Raw genomic sequence first — 26,255 nt, 5'->3', positions numbered from 1 at the left:
CGACAAGCAATCGAAAGTAGCAAGTCACGGTTGGTGTGTCGTGCTTTATTTCCTTTCCCAACCATCAAGTGGCAAAACAAGTGGTTTGCTTTGAATGCATTTTTACTGTTTTCATCCATGGTATAAAATATCGGCTATTTTAAAAAAAGAAAAGAAATAAGCCTTTCAGTGCGTCCCTCCCTAACTTCCTGTTTCAATATTGTAAATAAGGCTGGGTATTTGCACAGATTTCACAATTAGTTTTCTGATCTTGACTCGATTTGCTATCAATTCATTTGGATATATCAGGTACAGTAGAGGTAACAATATGGGGAATAAACTACAGGGAACCCTGTCAGTTGGTACATTACTATATAATATTTAAAATGACCAAACTATTAAATTCAATTGCAATTTATTTTTTATAATAAACACTTAAAAATATATATTCAAACATTTAAATTGCACATAAGGCAATTCATTCATTCATGCAATAGCTAATAATAAGTTTATAATAAAATTGACAGATTTAGAATTTGACAGTCTCGTATCAAAAGTTACAATATTGAATATTTAAGAAACAAGATTGTGATTGTTAAAATGAGGCTCGATTACAATCGATTAATTCATATGATCAACCCAGAGCAGATACGAAATACATCAAAATCCACTCACCAAACTATTTTATTTTTTGTTTTTGTTGAGAAATTCTGGCAGTCTAACTGAGAAAATGATTACCCTGTGGGGGAAAATCAGTGTTTAGCGTACAAATGTTCCATGCCCTTGAGCTTATTTGACATTTTCTGGACAGATGTTGTTCTGGAAAGTTCTCTGATATGCTTGCAGAATGTTGACTTGAGCATTCAGTGTAAAAAAAATAGCCTGCGGTACTCATTCATTAGCATTTCCACTCTGTGTATGTTATTTTTTGGCTACACTTAGTGTGCACTTAACAGTTAAAGAATGATTTATTAATGTCAGGGGGTGTCATTTTTATTGTCACTGGTAAAAGTGGAGAAGCAGCAGCATGACCAATCAATTTTTCTCAGTAACAGCAGTTGTCAAATTAGATTTGTGTTGTTAGAGCTGATTACAAGCACTCCTCATACAGATCTATAATGCTTTGTGCTCTGGGCAGGATTGAGCAGGAAGGAGAAGGGGGAGCGAGGGAGGAGGCGCTGTTGAGTATGCGGTCACCTGGGGCGGCAGTGATCAACTGAAGAGAGGGGTTTTGATCGATATTGCTGAGGGCGATAAGTTCCACTGATAATTCTCTCTGCACGGGGTCTCAAGTCCCATTCATACTGTATGCTGTAAACCATAGTATTCTGCAACAGATTTTACTCACGGATAACAAAAAGCAGACATGTGTGCTACCCACCGTACATGTACTTTCAACTGCACACTAGTGGTGCATAAATATTTACATTTACATTTATCCAAAGCGACTTACAAATGAGGACACTGTATTTCACATTTTGGTATTATCAGCGATGATAATCACACTTGTTACCTCCTCATAGTGTCAGTTCTCTACTAACAACCTTGTCAGTGAATGATCTGGACATTCATTTATTCGCTCGTTCGGTTATTTGTTTATTTATTTATTTATATATTTATTTCCTGATTCCTCCGAATTTGAAGTAAAAATGATATAAAATAAACCTAGAGGTGTCATGCATTGTATTATCACTGCATGGAAAAGAGCAGCTTTAACATTTGGTTCCATAGTAAAGAAAAATCATATGTATTTGAGCTACATGAATGTGGGTAGATGATGACAGAATTTTGTATTTAATGCAAATGATCTGGAGGAGGTGTAAATTTATTCAACTCACCAAATTTAGAAATGTAATTCCTGCCAATTTTTAGTTTTATTTAAATGGCCATGACACTTTTTTCTATTAAAGGGCACCTATTATGCTTTTTTTTTATTTGACCTTTCCTTTAGTGAGTAATATAGCTGTTTGCACATGTAAATGATCTGCAAAGTTACAAAACACAAAATCCACACTAAAGGGAGTTAATCTCTCAAACAGAAAATAGTAACACTTTAGAATAATGATCCATCAATAATAGGTAACTATGCAGGAAGTAATGCAGGACAAATGAGTAGTACAACCTTAAACTAACCAATCAGTAAGTAGCGGATTTAGGACTGAGATTGTTCCATATTAGGTAATCAATAATTACTGAATGAGATTGAACTCATTAAGGACGATTAAAGGTGCACTATGCAGGATTTTCGCACACAGTCCATCCAGCAGCAGCATCACATAGGACAGAGAAGATGAATGATGATGTGCATTGCAAATATTTTTTTTCAAATATTGTGTTTATCATGCATTAATGACATTTTTTTATTTGTATATGAATTAACAGTTATGCTAATGATTAGATTACTGGCTGTAATTTGCAAGCGAGTTTAGCCATCTTCAGTCTAGCTTACTAATAAACGACAAATTACTAATTACGTGTCTATGATGACATATAATTATTGAGTTACAGATATCAGTAAATAAGACAATAAGCAACATTAGGATGCATATTGTTCTGAAGAAGAGAAAATTATTGTTTATATTCATATCATAAAGAGATGCAATCCACCATGGGCTGTTCCTAGTGTATCTAACAGTTCAATAACTGTTGCATAAAATTAATATCACATTTGTGTTCATGTTGATTTTTTAGAAAAACAGCACTCTTGCTTATCTTACTATCTCTCTCTCTCTCTCTCTCTCTCTCTCTCTCTCTCTCTCTCTCTCTCTATATATATATATATATAAACTAGTGCTGTCAAACGATTAATCACATCCAAAATAAAAGTTTTTGTTTACATAATATGTGTGTGTGCTGTGTATATTTATTATGTATATATAAATACACACACATGCATGTATATATTAGGTACACCTGTTCAATTGCTTGGTAACACAAATTGCTAATTAGCCAATCACATGCCAGCAACTCAATATATGTAGGCATCTCAATGTGGTGAAGACGACTTGCTGAAGTTCAAACCGAGCATCAGAATGGGGAAGAAAGGGGATTTAAGTGACTTTGAACGTGGAATGGTTGTTGGTGCCAGACGGGCTGGTCTGAGTATTTCAAAAACTGCTGATCTACTGGGATTTTCACGCACAACCAACTCTAGGGTTTACAGAGAATGGTCCGAAAAAGAGAAAATATCCAGTGAGCGGCAGTTGTGTGGACGAAAATGCCTTGTTGATGTCAGAGGTCAGAGGAGAATGGGCAGACTGGTTAGAGATGATAGAAAGGCAACAGTAACTCAAATAACCACTCGTTACAACCAAGGTATGCAGAATACCATCTCTGAACGCACAACACGTCGAACCCTGAAGCAGATGGGCTACAGCAACAGAAGACCACACCGGGTGCCGCTCCTGTCAGCTAAGAACAGGAAACGGAGGCTACAATTCGCACAGGCTCATCAAAATTGGACAATAGAAGATTGGAAAAAACGTTGCCTGGTCTGATGAGTCTCGATTTCTGCTGCGACATTCAGATGGTAGGGTCAGAATTTGGCATAAAGAACATGAAAGCATGGATCATCCTGCCTTGTCTCAACGGTTCAGGCTGGTGGTGGTGGTGTAATGGTGTGGGGGATATTTTCTTGGCACACTTTGGGCCCCTTAGTACCAATTGAGCATCGTTTAAATGCCACAGCCTACCTGAGTATTGTTGCTGACCATGTCCATCCCTTTATGACTACAGTGGACCCATCTTCTGATGGCTACTTCCAGCAGGATAAAGCACTATGTCACAAAGCTCAAATCATATCAGACTGGTTTCTTGAACATGACAATGAGTTCACTTTACTCAAATGGCCTCCACAGTCACCAGATCTCAATCCAATAGAGTAACTTTGGGATGTGGTGGAATGGGAGATTCACATCATGGATGTGCAGCCAACAAATCTGCAGCAACTGCGTGATGCTATCATGTCAATATGGACCTAAATCTCTGAGGAATGTTTCCAACACCTTGTTGAATCTATGCCACGAATAATTAAGGCAGTTCTGAAGGCAAAAGGGGGTCCAACCCGGTACTAGCAAGGTGTACCTAATAAAGTGGCCAGTGACACCCCTCACACTTTTGTAAATATTTTATTGTATCTTTTCATGTGATAACACTGAAGAAATTACACTTTGCTACAGTGTAAAGTAGTGAGTATACAGCTTGTAAGACAGTATAAATTTGCTGTCCCCTCAAAATAACTCAACACACAGCCATTAATGTCTAAACCGCTGGCCACAAAAGTAAGTACACCCCTAAGTGAAAATGTCCAAATTAGACCCAAAGTGTCAATATTTTGTGTGGCCACCACTATTTTCCAGCACTGCCTTAACCCTCTTGGGCATGGAGTTCATCAGAGCTTCACAGGTTGCCACTGGAGTCCTCTTCCACTCCTCCATGATGACATCACGGAGTTGGTGGATGTTAGAGACCTTGCGCTCCTCCACCTTCTGTTTGAGGATTCCCCACAGATGCTCAATAGGGTTTAGGTCTGGAGACATGCTTGGCCAGTCCATCACCTTTACCCTCAGCTTCTTTAGCAAGGCAGTGGTCGTCTTGGAGGTGGGAATGCTTCTGTCTGTCCCTGCTGCTGAGAGGTTTGCGATTGAAGCTCCGTGTAGCTTCGCTTTTCTTACTTTCTTACTTTCTTACTTGCACTCTCTGTTGTTTAAAGTGATAATATATAACTTAATTCCCACTATATTTCTGGTATTATCTATCAAACTAATGTAACCAATTTGATTGTTCACTTTTTAAAACTGCGAGTGCAGCCCGTGTGCAGCGCGTTAGCATTCGTTAGCCAGTTAGCTTGTCACTCGTGGTTCCATTCGCGTTTCTATTCACTCCTATTATTGTTTTCTTTTTTCTCCGTTTTTCATGAGTTCATCAAACAACAGTGGTAAGCCAATCATTTTTCAATCACGGTGAGTAATGGCTTCTTCTCCTGCTATGGTGTTTGCACTGTTTGCCACATGTACAGTTTATCTGTCTCTATCAGCAGCGAGGGATTCACATGTGATAAATGCAGGGAAATAGTTAGGCTGACAGAGAAGATTTCAGAATTAGAGACACGCATCCAAACTTTAGTTGAGGACAGTAAGAATGTGAGGGCTGTAGACACTGCTTTGGATGCGACTAGCTCAGGGAGTCCTGTACATTGTTCGGTTCCGGTAGAGCCTATGTAGCAGGGCAACTGGGTGACTGTGAGGCGGCCTAGTCGCGGGTCAAAACACCACTCTTCTGTTCTGATCAAAACATCAAACAGGTTCTCCCCACTCAGTGACGCACCCACTGAGAAACCTGATGAAAGTGCTCTACCAGCCACCATAGTCCAATGTTTACTGGGAGCCAGAGCGTCTGACATCTTGGCAAATGTAAAAGTGCTGGCTAATGCTAAACGTAAATTCAGTAAGATTGTTATTCACGTTGGCGCTAATGATGTTTGACTTCGCCAGTCGGAGATCACTAAAAATAATGTTAAAGAGGTGTGTGAACTTGCAAGTACGATGTCAGACACTGTAATATGCTCTGGACTGCTCCCTGCTTACCGGGGTGATGAGATACATAGCAGACTGTCGTCACTCAATGGCTGGATGTCTAAGTGGTGCCTGCAGAATAACATAGGTTTCATAGACAATTGGAAGAATTTTTGGGGCAGACCTGACCTGTTGAAAAGAGATGGTCTTCATCCCTCCTGGGGTGGTGCCGCTCTTCTCTCTAGAAATATGGCACATAGTCTTAGAGTTCGTACTTGACTAACTGGGGCTCAGGTCAGGAAGCAGACAGACTGGGTAAACCGACCGTCTGCTAGCCGCCTCACGACACAGAAGTCAGTTAATTCTCAGCACATAGAGACTCTTTCACCTAGATATCACACTATAGAGACTGTGTCTGTTCCCCGAACTAGAAAATACAGAAAACATCCAGACCAAAGTAAGAGTAACAATTTAATTGATGTTCAACAAATAACAGATATAATACAGATAAACAAATGATAAAGCTTGGCTTACTGAATATTAGATCCCTTTCTACAAAAGCACTTTTTGTAAATGATATGATCACTGACCATAAACTAGATGTGCTTTGTTTGACAGAAACCTGGCTAAAACCAGATGATTACATTACTTTAAACGAGTCTACCCCCCAAAATTACAGTTACAAACATGAACCGCATCCAAAAGGTAAAGGGGGAGGTGTTGCTACAATTTATAGCAATATTTTCAGTATTTCTCAGAGGTCAGGTTTCAAGTATAATTCATATAATTCATATAACGTTATCCAAACAAACAAGTGTTAATGATAAATCCCCTGTGATGTTTGTACTGGCTACTGTATACAGTACACCAGGGCACTAGGGGTGCTCCGATCAGGATTTTTGAGGCCGATCACCGATTGCTGATCACAGAAAGCAGTATCTGCCGATCCGATCACCGATACCGATCTTTTTAAAGCCTTCTTTTTATTATGTAGAATTATTTATAGTGATACTCCAGTTGGGATTTTTAGACATTTATTCAGGGCCTGAATTTCATTTTTGAGAATGAATTCCCCTCTTAGGTGACTCTTGTGAGAAGGGATTTTTTAATTTGAGGGGTGAAGGGGTCTAGTCTAAGCCCTGTCCGTGAAACCGGGCCTTAAACTACTTTTCTTACATTATCACAAACTTACCATTGACAGAAACAGTCAGCTCTACTGCCTTTCCTTTTGCATTTAAATCTTTATTACAAGCAATTAAGGATGCACCGATACCACGTTTTCCAGTACTTGCCCGATACGATACTTTTATTTTTCGTACTTGCCGATACCGAGTACCGATACCGATATTTCCATTGCATTTGTACATTTTTAAAATATCGGGTACAGAAATCAAAAGAGGATGTATAATGTTTATTGGTTAATTTCATTTATCAAATAGATACAGTCAAATCAAAATTTATTCAGACACCTTCAACATTTCTCACATTATCACAGTTTATTCGCTATAGTTTATGGTAATAAAATATGACAAGAACTCAGAGTTAAACTGTGTCAGAACAAATTCAGCTTGATAATGTCAGATAACTTTGATAGAAATGTATGTGATGGATTACAATCAACCAAAATTATTCAGACAGCTGTTAGTATGACAATATTTACACAACTATCAATACTTTGTCAGGCAACCCTTAGCCTTAATGAAAGCCTGTAGTCTCCTGGGCATGCTGTCAACCAGGTTCATGCAAACCTGAACTTCAATGTCTTCCCAGACTCGGTCTGAATAATTTTGGTTCCAAATTTGTATCAATTTTATTGGTAGTCTACTGTATAAAGAATTTTTGGATATAATATGTCACAGTTTACTTTATTTTGCTATCCTCACTTACATAAATGAACTATAGTGTCCTGCACCCACAAGTAAAAAAAATATATAAAAAATTACATTTGGTCTCTGAATAATTTTTGGTTATGACTGTATATCCTTCAGTTATTTTCACACTTAATTATGCATATTAAAATGTATTTTTCAAGTTTTTGTTACTTTGATGCGTGTGCTAAGTGAGCGAACATCAATAAAAATCACACAACAGAAGTGCGCTCTCTCTCTTCCTCCCTCCCTCCCTACCGTTAAGTAGCTTGTGCATTGTTTTGCTTACTTTTTTTTTGACATATCTGACCGAACTACAAACTATCCAGTGATGTCTGTGAGAAAGGGATATTCACTCGACAAGTTCGCACATCTGCGCCGGCGTGCTCTCAATCCACTCAGCGCTTTGCTTTTCAGCACGCGCACATCAGCTATAAAGGCATTAATACTGAATGTTTAACATTATTCATTGCATACATCTGCTTCGTAGACATACTTAAACTCTAATAATTCTATTCTGCTGCCTGTTGTTCTGTTGTCAAGTTTTTTTGTCTGAATATGGCACTTATCACATGCTGTGTGGTATCGACGTTTATTATCGGGGCATTTTAAAGAGTACGAGTAAAGGAGCTCAGTATCAGGCCGATATCGGCATCGGTGCATCCCTACAATCCTGTGGTTCATAAAGATCTTTGTTTTTCTACCTTCACAAGTACCATTTATTATTGCCTTGTTTATCTAAAAGTGCTCTTTCCCTTTAAACCTAGCCAAAAAACTGAATGTATTGACTGTGAAACACAGGAGACTTTAATTATATGCATTTATGGTGTTATTACTACATTTTTGTGTCAATCCATGTTAATATTCACTGCAAACAATGTGCTGTTACTTTAATTCAGCGTGTGCAGTGGAAACGATCTCTGCACCGCTGCAGTGTGCAGTGTGAACGCTCTAATCCGTTATGATGAGCGTAGAAAAAAAATACACACCGCATACACACTGCAAACGGATGTGAACCTGGCATTATGTGTGTGTGTGTGTGTGTGTGTGTGTGTGCGCGTGCACTGAATGGTTTAAACACTGGCAAGAATTAAAAAGAAATTCTATATTTTATAGTGACGACGCAACCCTGATTCGATTGTGCAAGTGACAATTCCTGTCAACTGTCCAGCGTGCAGCTCGCTTATAGTGCAGACGCGATTTGATTTGAAGCCATTTGTGTGTTTTGAGAGAGAAAGAGAGAGCGTGCGCGGTGATTCACTCACGCTGTTTGTGAAATTATGTCTCACATAAGGTTTTCAAATTACTTTATAAGTTTTTTACTGAAGAAATATGAATTGTACCTCACCTACAGCATTATAATTATTTCACCTGTGCCGGACAAAGACTGAGATGGTGCGCTGCATGTCATGCCAAATCTCTCACAACATGCGCATCATCAGCTAGGGATCGTTTTTTTTTAGGAACGGCCTTTTTGGAGACCGCTGATCAAACATCCCCAAGCAATTATCGGCCGATAATGATCGGTAGCCGATACAGACTTTATTAAAGAATTTGCTGATTTTTCTATCTGAGGTAGTGCTGGCGGCAGATAAAGTCCTAATAGCTGGTGATTTTAATATCCATGTTGATAATGAAAGAGATTCGTTATAGACATTCTAAACTCCATTGGTGTAAAACAACAAGTTTCAGGACTTACTCATTGGCGAAATCATACAGATCATATAGATTTAATACTGTCATATGGAATTGATGTCAGTGGCGTTGAAATATTGCAGCAGAGCGATGATATCTGAGATCATTATCAAGTTTTGTGTATATTCCATGTAGCTAAAGCTGTAAAGCCAACTCCTTGTTACAAATATGGTAGAACCATCACATCTACCACAAAAGACTACTTTATAAATAATCATCCTGACTTATCTCAATTCCTCAGCATATCCAATAGCTCAGAACAACTTGATGATGTAACAGAAACTATTGACTCTCACTTTTCTAGCACTTTAGATACGGTTGCTCCTTTACGCTTAAGGAAGATTAAGGAAAATAGTCCAACACCGTGGTATAATGAGCACACTCGGGCCCTAAAGAGAGCAGCCCGGAAAATGGAGCGCAGCTGGAGAAATCAAAATTAGAGGTATTTCGTATTGCTTGGCGGGAAAATACCCTATCCTACAGAAAAGCATTAAAAACTGCTAGATCTGCTTACTTTACGTCTCTTTTAGAAGAAACCAAACACAGCCCCGAGTATTTATTTAATACAGTGGCTAAATTAACAAAAATATAACATCAGCAGGTGCAGACATTACCCAGCAGCACAGTAGTAATGACTTTATGAACTACTTTACTTCCAAGATCAAAACTATTAAAATTGTAACCATGCAGCTGTCAGCCACAGTATCGCATTAGATAGTGCACTATAGTTCCCCCTAGGAACAATTCCACTCATTCTCTTCTATTGGAAATGAAGAATTGTATAAACTTGTTAAATCATCTAAACCAACAACCTGTATTTTAGACCCTGTTCCATCTAAGCTCCTAAAAGAGGAGCTTCCAGAAGTAATAGATCCTCTTCTGAATATTATTAACTCATCATTGTCATTAGGATATGTCCCAAAAACCTTCAAACTGGCCATTATTAAGCCTCTTAATAAAAAAACACAATTTGACCTCAAATAATTAATTAATTACAGACCGATCTCGAATCTCCCTTTTCTGTCAAAGATATTAGAAAAGGTAGTATCATCACAACTAAGTTCCTTCTTAGAGAAAAATGATATATCTGAGGATTTCCAGTCAGGTTTTACACCAGGGGTGTCCGAATCTTATTATACGAATCTGCGAGGTGGGCAAACTCGGGCGTTTTCATCCAGCCCGTGAGGCAGTTGTTCCAATATGCAATATCAGTAAAATCCAATAGATGGCGCTGTAGCCTGTAGTTTATTATATAACCCCTGATTTACACCATCCCGCCGCTCCGACGCGGCCACCGGAGCTGATCGCGCCTACTCTAGTCAATCCGTGGCACGTTTCAGAAGCGGCTCTCCGAGCGCGGCTTCGCCAAAGATAGGTGCTTAGTCTATTTTTGACGGACGCCGTGTTCAAGCTGCACAGAAAATACAAAATAAAAAGTAAAAATGGCTATATACACTACAAAACTGGCACAAGTGTAAATAAGTAACATGCTTTAAAAATGTGAAAGTGTTAATTTGTTTTGAAAAAATGCTTAAAAGACTTTCCAGTATCAAAACAAATGCCAGTGTTATCACGGGTGCTGTAATTTTGTGGGGAAAACATGGAAATAATTTGTCATTTTATCTTGCAAAGATATGATTTTTTTTTCTGTTTTCCACACACATTTTTATGAAAATGAATATAGGCTACTGATTTTCTGGATTATAAATTGCGTTTTTTCATCTGAAATGTGTTGCGATTTCCCCAGGCGACTTATATAAAGTAATCAAGGTAAAGCGCAAAGCGCGCACATTAGGATTGGTGACGAATGAGAAAAGTGAGTTTGTTTTGAGTGTGTATTGTGCATTTTCCAGCAACCACGCCGCTCGTTTCAGTTTCGCTTTAAATATTTAGGATGGGCATTTATAATATATGTTCATGGTGAATGCCACTATAATTTGTGTTTGTTTTTTACTTATGTTTTCGTTCTCTTTCTATTCTGAACACTGCTAAATTTACAGGATTTTTGTGGAGTGTGGGGAATATAAATACATGTTTCTAATGTTTGTAAACGTTTCGTTTATTTTACATTATTTCTGAATTAAATTATAAAATGTGTCTTATACATTAATCGACTTGTACACCAATGCAACTTATCTGTGTGTCATAAAGTGCTCATAAAAATAGGTAGAGATGGTACCAGAATAGAACTGCCATGTATGTACAAGTATACATAGTACAGTAGTAAGTGAGTGTCAATTTATAATAATAATAAAAAAAAATTTTAAGCTTCATTTGTCATAAACATATTATGCGGCCCCTCACTTAATGTGGAAAACTTGATGTGGCCTGCATGTAATAACCTAGATCACTGTCTAATACTTAGCTATAACCTAGTCGTATAATAGCTAGTAGCTATTAGCTAGGAACCTAGTCGTATTTTTTGATAGCAATCTTTCCTTCGAAAAACATGTTTCTAGCATTTATAAAACCGCATTTTTCCATCTTAAAAATATATCTAAATTACGACCTATGCTCTCAATGTCAAATGCAGAAACATTAATTCATGCATTCATGACCTCGAGGCTAGATTATTGTAATGCTTTATTGGGTGGTTGCTCTGCACATTTAATAAACAAACTCCAGCTGGTTCAAAATGCAGCAGCTAGAGTTCTTACTAGAACCAGGAAGTATGACCACATTATCCCGGTTCTGTCAACACTGCACTGGCTCCCTATTAAACATCGTATACATTTTAACATCTTGCTAATTACCTATAAGGCCCTGAATGGTTTGGCACCTCAGTATTTGAGTGAGCTCTTATCGCATTATAGTCCTTCACGTCAGCTGCAATCTCAAAACCCTGGCCATTTGATAATACCTAGAATATCAAAATCAACTGCAGTCGGGAGATCGTTTTCCTATTTAGTGCCCAAACTCTGGAACAATCTACCTAACACTGTTCGGGAAGCAGACACACTCTGTCAGTTTAAATCTAGATTAAAAACCCATCTCTTTAACCTGGCATACAGATAATACACTATTGCATTTCTATAATTTAAATCCGTTAAAGGATTGTTAGGCTGCATCAATTAGGTCAACCGGAAGCGGGAACACTTCCCAAAACACTCAATGTACTTGTTACATCGTTAGAAGAATGGCATCTATGCTAATATTAGTCTGCTTCTTTCTTATTCCGAGGTCACCGTAGCCACCCAGATCCAGACTGTATCGAGATCAGATGGTCACTGCAGCCACCCGGATCCAGTTCGTATCCAGATCAGATGGTGGATCAGCACCTAGAGATGACCTCTACAGCCAGGACACCTAGATGAGTCCCAGAGACTGATCCCCAGTGAAGACCCTGTCTCCAAGATGGCCATCGAGACAAGACCACAGGAACCAGATGAGTCCCTATGCACAATCTGATTCTGCTTTAGCCTAGATTTAAACTGCTGATTTTGTCTGGCCAGAGGAGAATGACATTATTTCGACACACTATTTCCCCATCTAAATACTGTAAAGCAGATATGTAGCCACCGATGTAAAGCTGCTTTGACACAATTTGCATTGTTAAAAGCGCTATACAAATAATATTGACTTGACTTGTGTTTGCGGCCCAGTCTCTGCTTCAGTATGTCACAGTACATGTTGACATTCATGGTTCCCTCAATGAACTGTAGCTCCCCAGTGCCGGCAGCACTCATGCAGCCCCAGAATATGACACTCCCACCATCATGCTTGACTGTAGGAAAGACACACTTGTCTTTGTTCTCCTCACCTGGTTGCCGCCACACAAGCTTGACACCATCTGAACCAAATAAGTTTATCTTGGTCTCATCAGACCACAGGACATGGTTCCAGTAATCCATGTCCTTAGTCTGTTTGTCTTCAGAAAACTGTTTGCGGACTTTCATGTGCATAATCTTTAGAAGAGGCTTCCTTCTAGGATGACAGCCATGCAGACCAATTTGATGCAGTGTGCAGCGTATGGTCTGAGCACGGACTGGCTGACCGCCCACCCCTTCAACCTCTGCAGCAATGCTGGCAGCACTCTCACGTCTATATCCCAAACACAACCTCTGGGTATGATGCTGAGCACGTGCACTCAACTTCTTTGGTCGACCATGGCGAGGCCTGTTCTGAGTGGAACCTGTCCTGTTAAGCCGTTGTATGGTCTTGGCCACCGTGCTGCAGCTCAGTTTCAGGGTCTTGGCAATGTTCTTATAGCCTACGCCATCTTTATGTAGAGCAACAATTATTTTTTTCAGATTCTCAGAGAGTTCTTTACCATGAGGTGCCATGTTGAACTTCCAGTGACCAGTATGAGAGAGTGAGAGCGATAACACCAAATTTGACACACCTGCTCCACATTCACACCTGAGACCTTGTAACACTAACGAGCCACATAACACCGGGGAGAGAAAATGGCTATTTGGGCCCAATTTTGACATTTTCACTTAGGGGTGTACTCACTTTTGTGGCCAGAGGTTTAGACATTAATGGCTGTGTGTTGAGTTATTTTGAGGGGACAGCAAATTTACACTGTTATACAAGCTGTACACTCACTATTTTTCATTGTAGCAAAGTGTCATTTCTTCAGTGTTGTCACATGAAAAGATATAAGAAAATATTTACAAAAATGTGAGTGGTGTACTCACTTCTGTGAGATACTGTATATAAATACACACACACACACACACACACACACACACACACACACACACACACACACACACACACACACACACACACACACACACACAATCACACACACGTTGGTTTTTGTGGTTTATGGGCGTAGTGGTTTTTATACTGAACAAACTGTGTGTGCTATTGCCCTACACCAACCCTACACCTAAACTTAGCCCTCACAGGAGACTTTGTGCATTTTTAGATTTTCAAAAAAACACCATTTAGTATGTTTTTTTTTTTTAAGCCTTTTGAATTACGGGGACATAGGCAGTGTCCTCATAAACCACCTTCATATTGTAATACCTCTGTCATACCCATGTCATTATACAAATTTGTGTCCTCATAAACATGCGCACACACACACACACACACACACACACACACACATACAGTATTATGTAAACAAAAACTTTTATTTTGGATGTGATTAATCGTGATTACAATTTTGTTTTGTTTTTCAGACCCCAGTCTAGCCTAATGGTAAGCCAGAATTCCACACAAGCATCCTCAATAAAAGAAAATAAGCATGGATTGGTCAATTAAAAATCAGTTGCCATTGTGCATCACACAATCACATAATGGCACATGCCCCAGACTTTGCATGTTGTAAGTTAGGCACTTACCCAGTTTTTGCAAAGTTTGTCCAGTAGGTCATGACAACAGCACTGAGCATGACATCGTTTTTGGAGAAGTTGCAGGGGAAGAGGTCGGTTGGGCCAATCATGGGAATACCAAAGACGTAGGGCACCTCATCTCCGTGGGCCGCATCTGACCAAGCGGGCTTCATCAGGCTCTGGCAGTGGTGGTAGAAGGCGTAGAAGTATGTGGGCGACCCATAGCGGGCATGAAGATCTGCCGTCACCACCGAGGGCTCCACCCACTGATGATCGGTGAAAAGCGCCACCAGAGTCTTACGGCGCGTCTCAGGGTTGTCTCTATCTGCCCAGTCTGTGTACATGAACTTAATGGTTTCTCGTAGCGTATCCTTTCCCTCTGGGTAACCATAAAGACTGTCCACAAAGTCAGAGACAGAGAAGTCAAAATCATTGCCCGAGACGCCATCTTCAGAGTCCACAACGTTCTCCACAAAGCGCAGCCCCTCGCCCTGGTTGACACCCAGCATGATATCATAGTTGAGGAACTCACCCTGCTCCATCAGGATCTCAGGGTCGTCAGGAATGACATCGCCGTCAATGACTGGGCCAAAGGCCACGTGGTATCTCGCTGGCTGGATGTCTTGCTCCACCAGCTCACGAGCGCTCTTCTTTCTCAGGCAGTCTACCATGTCTAGTGTGTCCAGCACATTGCAGCCCACTTTCTCTGCCAGCAGCCTTGTGTACTTAACCGGCTGGTAGTTGACGGCCCAGCTGGACAATGCTGAGCCACTCTGGATTATGGCACGATGAAACAGTCCTGCAGCAAGAGGAGACAAAATAAATGCATTTTAAACAATGCTTCACATCAGGAATAAATGAAAATAAAGCAGGACTGGGAGTTTAATGTTTTGAGCATAGTTTGATTAAAGGAATAATTGAAGAGTTCAGATGCAAAAGCCTCTAAGTACGTCTGACGTTTTTCTTTAAAATTAGCATTTCTTTCTGGCTACTATGTATAGCATTCAATGTAAGTACTGGTAATAGGGTTAAGGCTGGCATTTAGCACATTTGAAGTGAAAGTACTTGATGAACATATGCTATGTGTGGAGAGCATTCACTCAGTATCGTTATCTAATTTTTAACCAAGATGCCTTTTAGAGGCCTTTGCATTGGAACTCTTCAATTCTATTCTGTGCCTTATTTAGTGTGTTGTAGTGTTATCATGAAAATATGAAAAATTAATGTCTTAATCTCCCACATAATATGAACAAAAGCTCTAGACGGACAAATTAACCACTTCCCTTTCTATGCATTTTAAGTTAGCTTATGCTAAAGTAGTTAATCGCTTTGTGTCCGAATATGACAACTTCCATACTGTGTTATTGTGAGAAAACAGTATGGCAAAAGAGTAATGTGTCCACATTCATAGTAGGTGAAAATTACCCAGATGATCTACAGTACGACTTGTGGTGATATCCTGGAGTGAGTATTCAGTGGATATTCTACTATTCCATGAGCCCATGTAAGAGGAGCCTTGAATGGCAATGAAGCAACAAAACTGATGCTGTTATATCACTTGAAAGTGACAACATAGCAGATGTAGTGCATCCGAATTTCATTCATACTACCCATATTCACACTATAGAATATTTTTAATGGTCAAAGCAAATGTAGTAGCTACTCAGTATGAGATTGTACACAAAACATTAGCCTACAACCTTAGCTTAGTGCTAACAGCTTTGCCTAAATAGCTAACTGATTACTTTGCTAAAACCAGCCTAAGCTGGTTTGATGGTCTTTCAGTAGGGAAGAAGAGTGGGGTAAGTTGAGCCAGTGGGTAAGTTGACACACCCCCTGTATCATGGGAAATGTACATTTTTACTGTTATATGACCATATATTTTGGACCCACTCAAAATTTCGGCCAGACTGTGAAAAAGAGAAACACATGGGAGGACTGGAAGGCACCCATTTAATTTAAAAACTGTTTTTGGCTTGTCAAAGTAAAAATGTAGCATACTGTAGCAAATGTAATGGCTTATTGAAATTAAAATTTATCCAGGTCTAAAAATATTTATGATGCATATTGGTGATTTTGCAACATTTAAAGCCATGCAAATCATTTAGCTAAATATTATCCTGAATTAGTAAACCATCACATTCCACAACATTCCAACACATATTCCTTCATTTTAATTAAGTTTTTATTTAATTTTACCCAACAATCTCTCTGTTTAGTCTGTTTTTGGGAACGTTACAACTTTGTTCAACATATTGTTTGAGAAATGCAAACAATTAAAGATTTAAATTTAAACTTTATTTTGTTGGTTTTATGTTGTTTAAGTTAGCATTAAGAAAATAAATATTCGTAAAAGTAAATTTGATTATTAAGTTAGCTCTAAGAAGAGGCAAATTGTTTTTTAAATTTAACATCTACCAATAAAATCACCTTCTGTCCAAAAGGAAAGTAGGCTACTGCAAACAGAATGTACAAAAGAATAACTGGAAAGGCTGTTTTGATTAGCTAGAACAAGATACATCGATATAATCCTGATTGGGCATCACAAAAAGATACACCTTAGTAACCCTAATGGGGACTGAATCTTTCACAACCACGAAACAAACAATAAACACACGTGGCTGCTGTGTATCATTGACCAACAGAGGTGACTTTTCACAAGTATATCAAACAGCATTAGTTTTTATTCTCTTCAGTGTCAGTGAAATCACTCTCTATTCCATTATGCAGTATTCACTATAAGGAATGAATGAATGTGCTTGCGAACCGGCTGTGTATATAGCACACCATGCAGTATTCACAATAAGGAATGAGTGAGGGATTGGAGCAAATGAGCAAATGTCTGCCCACCAATCAAATTTATTTTCGCTCCGTTATATTCATGGTTAACATTTTATGGTGAAATAACTTTTAATGAGCTTTGCTGTTTACATAGGATGTGTTCTTGGAGTGAAAAAAGAGCTAAACAGAGCCAAACAAAATAAAGCACAATGCACAGGTCTTGAGAATGCACTTCTCATTGAGTAAGACACATAAAAAACAGCAACACAAGGTATCATATGACAAAGACCAATAATAATAATAAAATGCATGCAGGTTGAAGAATGTATTTTGTATGAATGGCTCCAAAACTCTACATTTTGTTTATACAAAATTGTATTGTTGTGGATTGTAGACCGATGATGTAGAAATTATGTGGAAATGAAAATTCTAAGGACACATTTTCTCTTTTTTACATATCTGCCACAATAATGTCTTTGAATTATTTTCATTTAGGGGCTTTTTCTAGCAAATATTGATATATGCATCTCATCTGTGAATAATTTCACAATGCCATATAATTAAATCAATATGATTTAATTTATTGACAACCTATTATAAAGTCACATGTAAATAAGATGTGAAGCCTTCTGTTATTATTTGAAGATGGTGAACAATTAGAGAGTGTGAGCCTTTAATTAAACTACTTTAATGATCAGCAAAACCCGTTCAGGTCTAAATATTTTCTCAGTTTGTTTGCATTTATCTCACATAATCACAGCTGCCAAAGCAACACAGAACGCAGAATATGATTAAACCTAATCATTGCACAAACATGGGCACAGATGGCCAAGGGCCGAGGAATGCAACATAATTTCATCCACTCCGCTTAAACGTTCACAGCTATAATCTACACCCACATTTGTGTCGAGATGTGTATCTGAATGTGCTGAGATCCAGGACTCCTGGACTTTTTAACATGCACATGTCATCACTCAGCTTAGATCACCGATAAGAACATGCAAACGGAATCTAATTCTTCAACTACACTTACACTCCTACTCCTTCTTTTTCAACAACAAAGAAGCCTGGGCTCAGCAGTGCGTAGGTAGCACAAGGTACCACACATCCCAGCAGCGAGAACTGTTTTGGCCTTCCTCCCACCTCAATGGCCGCTCAATATTACTATTACAACCCCTCTGCATTGTACACAGCTAGAGACTTAGAAATACCCAAGTGAACTAGCATATGCATGCTGTTCAATGATTTCGGAAATGTTCGAAAGATATAGTCGGGCTAGTGCGCGTTTGAGGGCTTAGAATCGCAGAGTCTAAAAAAGTTATTTTTTTCCTTTGTGCTCATACTGGGTTTGTTTGTCTTGGAGACTTCCTGCTTCACCCTCTTTTGGGCACTTTCTTACCTGACTGCACAATTGATCCGCACTCAGGAAATGTACCCACTACTTAGGTTTCCTAATTTCCCCAAAGATAACATTCTGGAGGCCAAGCGATGAAGAGAATCCGAGGCATTTGGAATATCCAGGACTCACACCTTGTAGATGGGCAGGCTGTGATATTTCAAATCCAAGTAACCTGCGTAACCTTTCATTTTTGCAATTGCTCTTCTGTTGAAGCGGTTGGAGGAATGTGCTGGTGGTGTGCTGTCAGTGCTGGTAGACTGTTAACACCTGACATGTGTATTTGTGTGCACGTCTGCGTTGGAGGCTGAGAATAGCTGAGCTCTTCGCTCCGCTGCAGGCACTCAGGACAGGACAGAGGCCAGACTCCCATGGTGAGGGAGCAGATGCCAAGGATATCGACTCTCTTTCCAATGCATTCACAGGGTGGCTGCAGGATGCAAGTTGGCCACCTGGGGCTCGGGAAGCCAAGGTTTTATCTGTTCCCTTCCTCTCGTTCCAATGGCCCAGCTTTTCTGAGCTCTAAATATGCAGTAAAGTGCTAGGCAGAAATATTTAAATTCATTTATTTGAATTGCATATAACATTTCCATCCATTTGGATTACAGAGTTGATTCATGTCTACAGAGAAAACAATGATCTACTTATTGCTATGCGATTTCTGCAGTCTCACAAACACTTTCATCATAACTAACACAATGAAAATAAGAGACACACTGATTATGATGGGAGTTTTGGCAAAAATTCTGAAATCAAATCACTGATAGACTTGCGCTGATCTTGAATCGACTGCTCCAGCGATTATGAAGAATACAATCTTTGATCACTTTTTGTATATCGAATAATCACAATACAGAGAAATGAATATAGAGTAAACCACTTTGCAACAAAGAACATCTGTATGTACAGTGCCCTCCACTAATATTGACACCCTTGCAAAATATGAGCAAAGGTGGCTGTGATAATAAATCTGCATTGTTTATCTTTTTTATCGTTCATTCAAAAAATTCACAAAATTCCAACCTATCTTTTAAGTAAAACAATTGAAAGTGGGGGGAAAATCTCATTGCGAAATAAATGCTTTCTCTAGTTCATGTTGGCCACAATTATTGGCACCCAATTATTGCAATGTCCTTTTCCCAGGGTAACAGCTCTGAGTTTTCTCCTATAATTCCTGAAGAGTTTGGAGAACACCTGATAAGAGATCAGAGACCATTTTCTTTATACAGAATCTCTCCAGATCCTTCAGATTCACAGCTCCATGTTAGTACTTCTTCTCTTCAGTTCACCTCACTCATTTTCTATAGGGTTCAGTTCAGAGGACTGGGATGGCCATGGCAGAAGCTTCATTTTGTGCTCAGTGACCCATTTTTGTGTTGATTTTGATATTTGTTTTGGATTATTTTCTGACCATAGATGCCAGTGCCATTTGAAGTTCCAGTCGTGTCTGACAACTGAATTTGCTGGAGTTTGTTTTTGGATGAGCTAGGAGAATTTTCCTTGAAACCATCCCGAACAACATGTGGTGATGTAGGGGATGTTTGAATAATACACTGAACAAAATTATAAACGCAACACTTTTGTTTTTGCCCCCGTTTTTCATGAGCTGACCTCAAAGATCTAAGACTTACACAAAAGGCCTATTTCTCTAAAATATTATTCACAAATCTGTCTAAAGCTGTGTTAGTGAGCACTTCTCCTTTGCCGAGATAATCCATCCACCTCACAGGTGTGGCATATCAAGATGCTGATTAGACAGCATTATTATTGCACAGGTGTGCCTTAGGCTGGCCAAAATAAAAGGCCACTCTAAAAAGGTGGATTTTATCACACAGCACAATGCCACAGATGTCGCAAGTTTTGAGGGAGCGTGCAATTGGCATGCTGACTGCAGGAATGCCCACCAGAGCTGTTGCCCGTGAATTGAATGTTCATTTCTCTACCATAAGCCCGTCTCCAAAGACATTTCAGGGAATTTGGCAGTACATCCAACCAGCCTCACAACCACAGACCACGTGTAACCACACCAGCCCAGGACCTCCACATCCAGCATCTTCACCTCCAAGATCGTCTGAGACCAGCCACCCGGACAGCTGCTGCAACAATCGATTTGCATAACCAAATAATTTCTGCACAAACTGTCAGAAACCTTCTCAGGGAAGCTCATCTGCATGCTTGTCATCCTCATCGGGGTCTCGACCTGACTGCAGTTCGTCGTCATAACCGACTTGAGTGGGCAAATGCTCACATTCGATGGTGTCTGGCATTTTGGAGAGGTGTTCTCTTCACAAATGAATCTCGGTTTTCACTGTACAGGGCAGATGGCAGACAACGTGTATGGCGTCGTGTGGGTGAGCGGTTTGCTGATGTCAACGTTCTGGATCGAGTGGCCCATGGTGGCGGTGGGGTCATGGTATGGGCAGGCGTATGTTTTGGACAACGAACACAGGTGCATTTTATTGATGCCATTTTGAATGCACAGAGATACCGTGACGAGATCCTGAGGCCCATTGTTGTGCCATTCATCCACGACCATCACCTCATGTTGCAGCATGATAATGCACGGCCCCATGTTGCAAGGATCTGTACACAATTCCTGGAAGCTGAAATCATCCCAGTTCTTGCATGGCCAGCATAATCACCGGACATGTCACCCATTGAGCATGTTTGGGATGCTCTGGATTAGCGTCTACGACAGCGTGTTCCAGTTCCTACCAATAACCAGCAACTTCGCACAGCCATTGAAGAGGATTGGACAACCTGATCAACTCTATGCGAAGGAGATGTGTTGCACTGCGTGAAGAAAATGGTGGTCACACCAGATACTGACTGGTTTTCGGAAAGGACCCCCCCAATACAATTTGGACTTTGTGTTCCTCATATTCATAATCCTGTGGAACAGGAAGTCATGGCTGGACAATTTCATGGTCCTAGTCACCCTGATGTGCTATAAAATATAAATACGAATGGGAATATACTTCAGAGATGTTTTACTCATAATCATTTCTAGGGGTGCCAATAATTGTGGCCAACATTCATTGGAGAAAAACATTTATTTCATCATGAGATTTTCTCCCCACTTTCAATTGTTTTACTTCAATGATAGGTTAGAATTTTGTGAATTGTTGGAGTGAAAGATCAAAAGGATAAACAATGCAGATTTATTTTCACAGCTGCCTTTGCTCATATTTATCAAGGGTGCCAATATTAGTGGAGGGCACTGTATGTATTACACCGATCATAGGTCAAGATGCTCTTGAAATGTATTTTGCATTTAGATTTTTATATTGTGTTTCTCAAGGTTAGTTTATAAAGTTTGCAAAGTTTTTATTCCAGCAAAAAATATATTTTATTATCTGATGGCAGTATCGCTTTTGTGATTGAGGAACTGACATGAATTGTGCAGAACACACCATATAAGGAAATCATGATGTCATAATATTCCTAAATTCAAATCTTGGACTTTCAGAAGGGTAGAAAATAATAATTCATATTTTAGTTTTAAGTTTTGGTACTTGCAGTATGTTATTTATTGCAGAGTATCCTCTCATATGTGTAAATATCAAAAACATTTTGATTCTTTGTTGCATGACCCCTTTAAAATTAAGATTTGAATCCGTTATTACATAAAAATAATTTAAATCAGAATGTCAATATGAGAATAATGAACTTTAGTATTAGAAAAGGACATCTCTGTTTGTCTTACCATTGTTCAAGCTAAGACACATTACTCCAGCCACACTGCAATGAAATCCCTTCCATTGCTCTGTATGCTTGCCTTATGAATTACACATTTCAGAATGCAACAACATGTGAAATCAAGTTTGCGTAGCTAAAAGCATCTGCATTCATGTATGCTAAGAGTTTCAAACCTTACAAGTCATCACACCACAGCATTTCAACATGGCAGAATGCTAGTTCAGTCATGGCTAGCATTCATGCTCACAACACAGATCACACAATCATTGAACTTTATATTACCCCTCCTTTTGCGCACCCTCTGATCAGCCAGATGGTGCAAGTCTAAAAACAGCAAACCATATCTGACGTTTGATTGTAATGCTGACACTCTGCATTCGTTCCAGGGTGAGGAGGGAACATGAGTAACACGTGCATGTATTTACTATTGTTAGCATTACAATCTGGGCCACAAATGCTGTCAGAGTGCTAATAAATTTGCAGTACAATTCCACCCCGGTTCCTGATCCTAGATCAGCAGAAGGGTTACCAAGGTGTCTCAGTGATTCATACGCTGGATTCAAGAAATTATTTCAGGTGAAGGTCATGGTATTCTACATTCATGTGCTGACAAAGAGATTGTTCTTTCATTAAAAGCAAGTTGTGTTCTTGCATATATTAGTGAAAAAGTTAATCAAGCTAATTATTTTGTGCTTACATGTTATACTTAGACATACAGTCATTTTTTATTGTCACAGTTGTGTCACATTTATGTCCGATTTCAACAAGAACACGATTTGGTGCAGATCAACAACTTAGCAAACTGATTACAGATGTAATTCGGTCTCCCTAGTGCCGACCTAAACCGTTAGCATAGCACATCAAATTTGTGAGCCCTGCACAGGCGACAGATAAAGGCAATCCTCTCTAACTACACTTAACATCAGAGCAGAGCACCTGAACTGCGATCAGTCAGGGAGAGGCTTCGGTGGCAGATTGAGGTCATGGTGAATTATGACAGGAGTTGGAGGTAATCACTCATTTGGCCTCGCTAAAACACGCTGCTTTGCTCTGCTTTCGACCTCAGCTGCCACCGTCCTCAAGACAGCGGTGAAACGGCAGAACAGAACATGCTTATGCTGCTGCGAGCTGAGGATTGTAATCCAAAGGTTGGAACCACCCTGGAACCAACCATCGTGGTTCGTACCTGAAGGTATGTGGGAAGTCGTGGCCTAATGGTTAGAGAGTCGGACTTGTAATCCAAAGGTTGCGGGTTCGAGTCCCCGGCCGGCAGGAATTGTAGGTGAGGGAGTGAATGTCCAGCGCTCTCTCCACCCTCAATACCACGACTGAGGTGCCCTTGAGCAAGGCACTGAACCCCCAACTGCTCCCCGGGCGCCGCAGCATAAATGGCTGCCCACTGCTCCGGGTGTGTGTTCACGGTGTGTGTGTGTTCACTGCTGTGTGTGTGCACGTTGGATGGGTTAAATGCAGAGCACGAATTCCGAGTATGGGTCACCATACTTGGCTGAATGTCACTTCACATGACCAGTGACCTTGCGGAGTGACGAGTGCCTGCTCATTTCAGACATTTCCTGGCTGCAACGATAATTAGCCACACTCAAAAAATTATTGCTGCACATCTTTACTATGAGACAGATCACTCAGAATTCAGTATATTTTCAGCATGGACTACATCCAATTCATAATAAAATGTAGAGGAGAATCTTTATTTTACTCAACTCATAAAGATTGTGTCCTAACTAGATGTGATAAAATCAAGGTTTCCTATTTCTATGGAATTTTGATATTCAGCTCCGCCCAGAGTGAAATCCTTATCCAGTTGTATTTACGATAACAAATATGTTATCTATCTATCTATCTATCTATCTATCTATCTATCTATCTATCTATCTATCTATCTATCTATCTATCTATCTATCTATCTGAAAATCTTCAGTTCTCAGAACTGCAGATACTCTCATCACAAGCCCCACTTTCATATCCATTGGCTTTTACACACACACACACACACACACACACACACATACAGAGACACACTGATTATGTGTTTTAGCCCGTCTGTGCTCTGGGCTCATTCTCCTGAGCCGTTTCTCCAGCACAGCTAAAAATCCCTCCCAAGTATCAAATCCCTCTCGTCTCTCCATAGCCGTTATAAAGTGGGATCCCTCTGCGGGACAGCCTCTGGTTATTCCCAGCATGTCATTACCGCCCCCTTCTCTTCTTTTCTTGCCGCCCCACTCCACTGACGGGTTTTACATAACAGACCACAAGAACAGAGTTGTACTCTTCAACACAGCTTACTGTCACCAGGGCACACGCGAGAGCCGGTGCTACAAGTGACAATTCCTCTTTATTTCCGCTCATTTCTATGACACAGAAACGTCCGTCTCCATAGCTACAGCTCATGCGACAACATGCATGGAAGGTAGCAGCTGAGGTTTTGTGGAGTTCATTTTCCGAGGCAGCCAAGTGATGCCTATAATGCAACAAATTGCCTCCAGGGTCAGGCCGATTTCTGAAATACCATAATGTCCTTGTTTTCCTCACGATAGCAAGACGCTATAAATTAGGCGAGCTGGTTGGCTGCAAATCAATTCCATTGCAATCACAAGGGCCAAACAGCATTTTATATTTTTTATTTTTTTACATTGGCTGTGCTATAGAATATTACAATCTCATCGGGATCGGGCTGCAGTGCGTGTGTGAAATGAGCTGGTGGATTATATAGCCTCTGATGCTGCATAATATCAGCAGATTGTATCATAAACAATTGAACGTGACATCAGATGCTTCAAACGGGTCACTAAACACTCGCTACTGCTGGATCGACTCACACGTGCCAGAGACATTTGCTCATTGTGTAGTACCTGTTACATGCCAGTGAGATAAGAGAGTGAAAACAATACTGACACAGACTTGCCCACGTGTTTTCCACCAGATTTAATTAGAGAAACATCTGCAAACCCAGAGGACCTTGGGCTAAATAGAAATAGACAAAATTAAACATGCAAACTGAAAGACTGTTTCACAAAGCTTGCATAAGTCACATGTAAGTGAAGCTGTGACGTAACTGCAACAGCAGGCTCACATTCAAATAATTATAAATAGTTTTGTGAGTATTTGTAAATAACCATAATTTGTAAATTGCCATAAATTATAAAATGTTAATATATATATATTTTTTAATTTTTTAATTATTAAATTTTAATTATTAAAAAAACTTGACAATCATACAATTTGCATAAAGAGGGACATTGCATTTACACCCAAATGTTAATTACTCTATATGAAACCCAAACTGCAAATTGTAGCTAACCAAACAGCTGTTAATCGCCTGGATTCAGTGCAATGCTTGGCAAAAATAGAATGGGCGGCATAATGTGCCATGCACTTCTGTCCCGCAGCATCGTTCTGCTTACGTACACTGTGTGAATGCTGTAACCTGCTAATATTCTGTACTGAAATTAACATAACCAATGTATCTGAGATAATGTAGCCTTGGTCAATTTTGATGAGAATCTTGGTAAATCTGAGCACAGTTTGAGATTTACAGTCTTCTATAGCTTTTGTATGTGGACACCCACTTAATTAAGACTTAAAGACATCTTTATATGTAATTTCATAATTACTTCTACTGTCTTTAAAACTGTACTGACAAGCATTTAGGGTCAAATATACTTTTATATAATTTCTATTGAAACTTTTATGTTGTGTATTTAAATAATATTTGTAATTATATTATTTCTAAAGATTAAGTTGCAATTTAGTAACTTCTTTTAAGGTGTTCAAATCCAAAAGTACGTTTACTCCCTGATAAATGAGGGGATATGGTGATACAAGACAACGAAATTGATGTAATAAAAGATAATGGATGCAATGGACATTCAATCCCACATCAAATTATAAAGCAGAATTGGATACATTACTGAATAAAACTGTTGAGAACAAATTAATTCAAGCTAAATTCATGCATAAATGATCAATTTGATAAATTATGATCCCAGGAATACCAGTACTGTATGATCTACCAAAA

The 26,255-nt window shown here is 39.4% G+C and overlaps 1 protein-coding gene across 1 annotated transcript in view; it reads right to left on the bottom strand.

Moving 5' to 3' along the window:
* The window catches only part of LOC306883736 (neuroligin-3-like), a 246,146-nt gene that overhangs the window by 13,247 nt on the left and 206,644 nt on the right, over nucleotides 1-26,255 (bottom strand). Inside the window, exon 5 of the mRNA XM_079439168.1 lies at nucleotides 14,353-15,142. Coding sequence (XP_079295294.1) covers nucleotides 14,353-15,142 — 790 coding nt within the window. The remainder of the gene's footprint in view (nucleotides 1-14,352; nucleotides 15,143-26,255) is intronic.

This window comes from Barbus barbus (assembly GCF_936440315.1).
Source record: "Barbus barbus genome assembly, chromosome: 17".
Classification (NCBI taxonomy): Eukaryota; Metazoa; Chordata; class Actinopteri; order Cypriniformes; family Cyprinidae; genus Barbus; species Barbus barbus.
The sequence above is the reverse complement of the archived record's forward strand: the minus strand, read 5'-3'. Positions and strand labels throughout refer to the sequence as shown.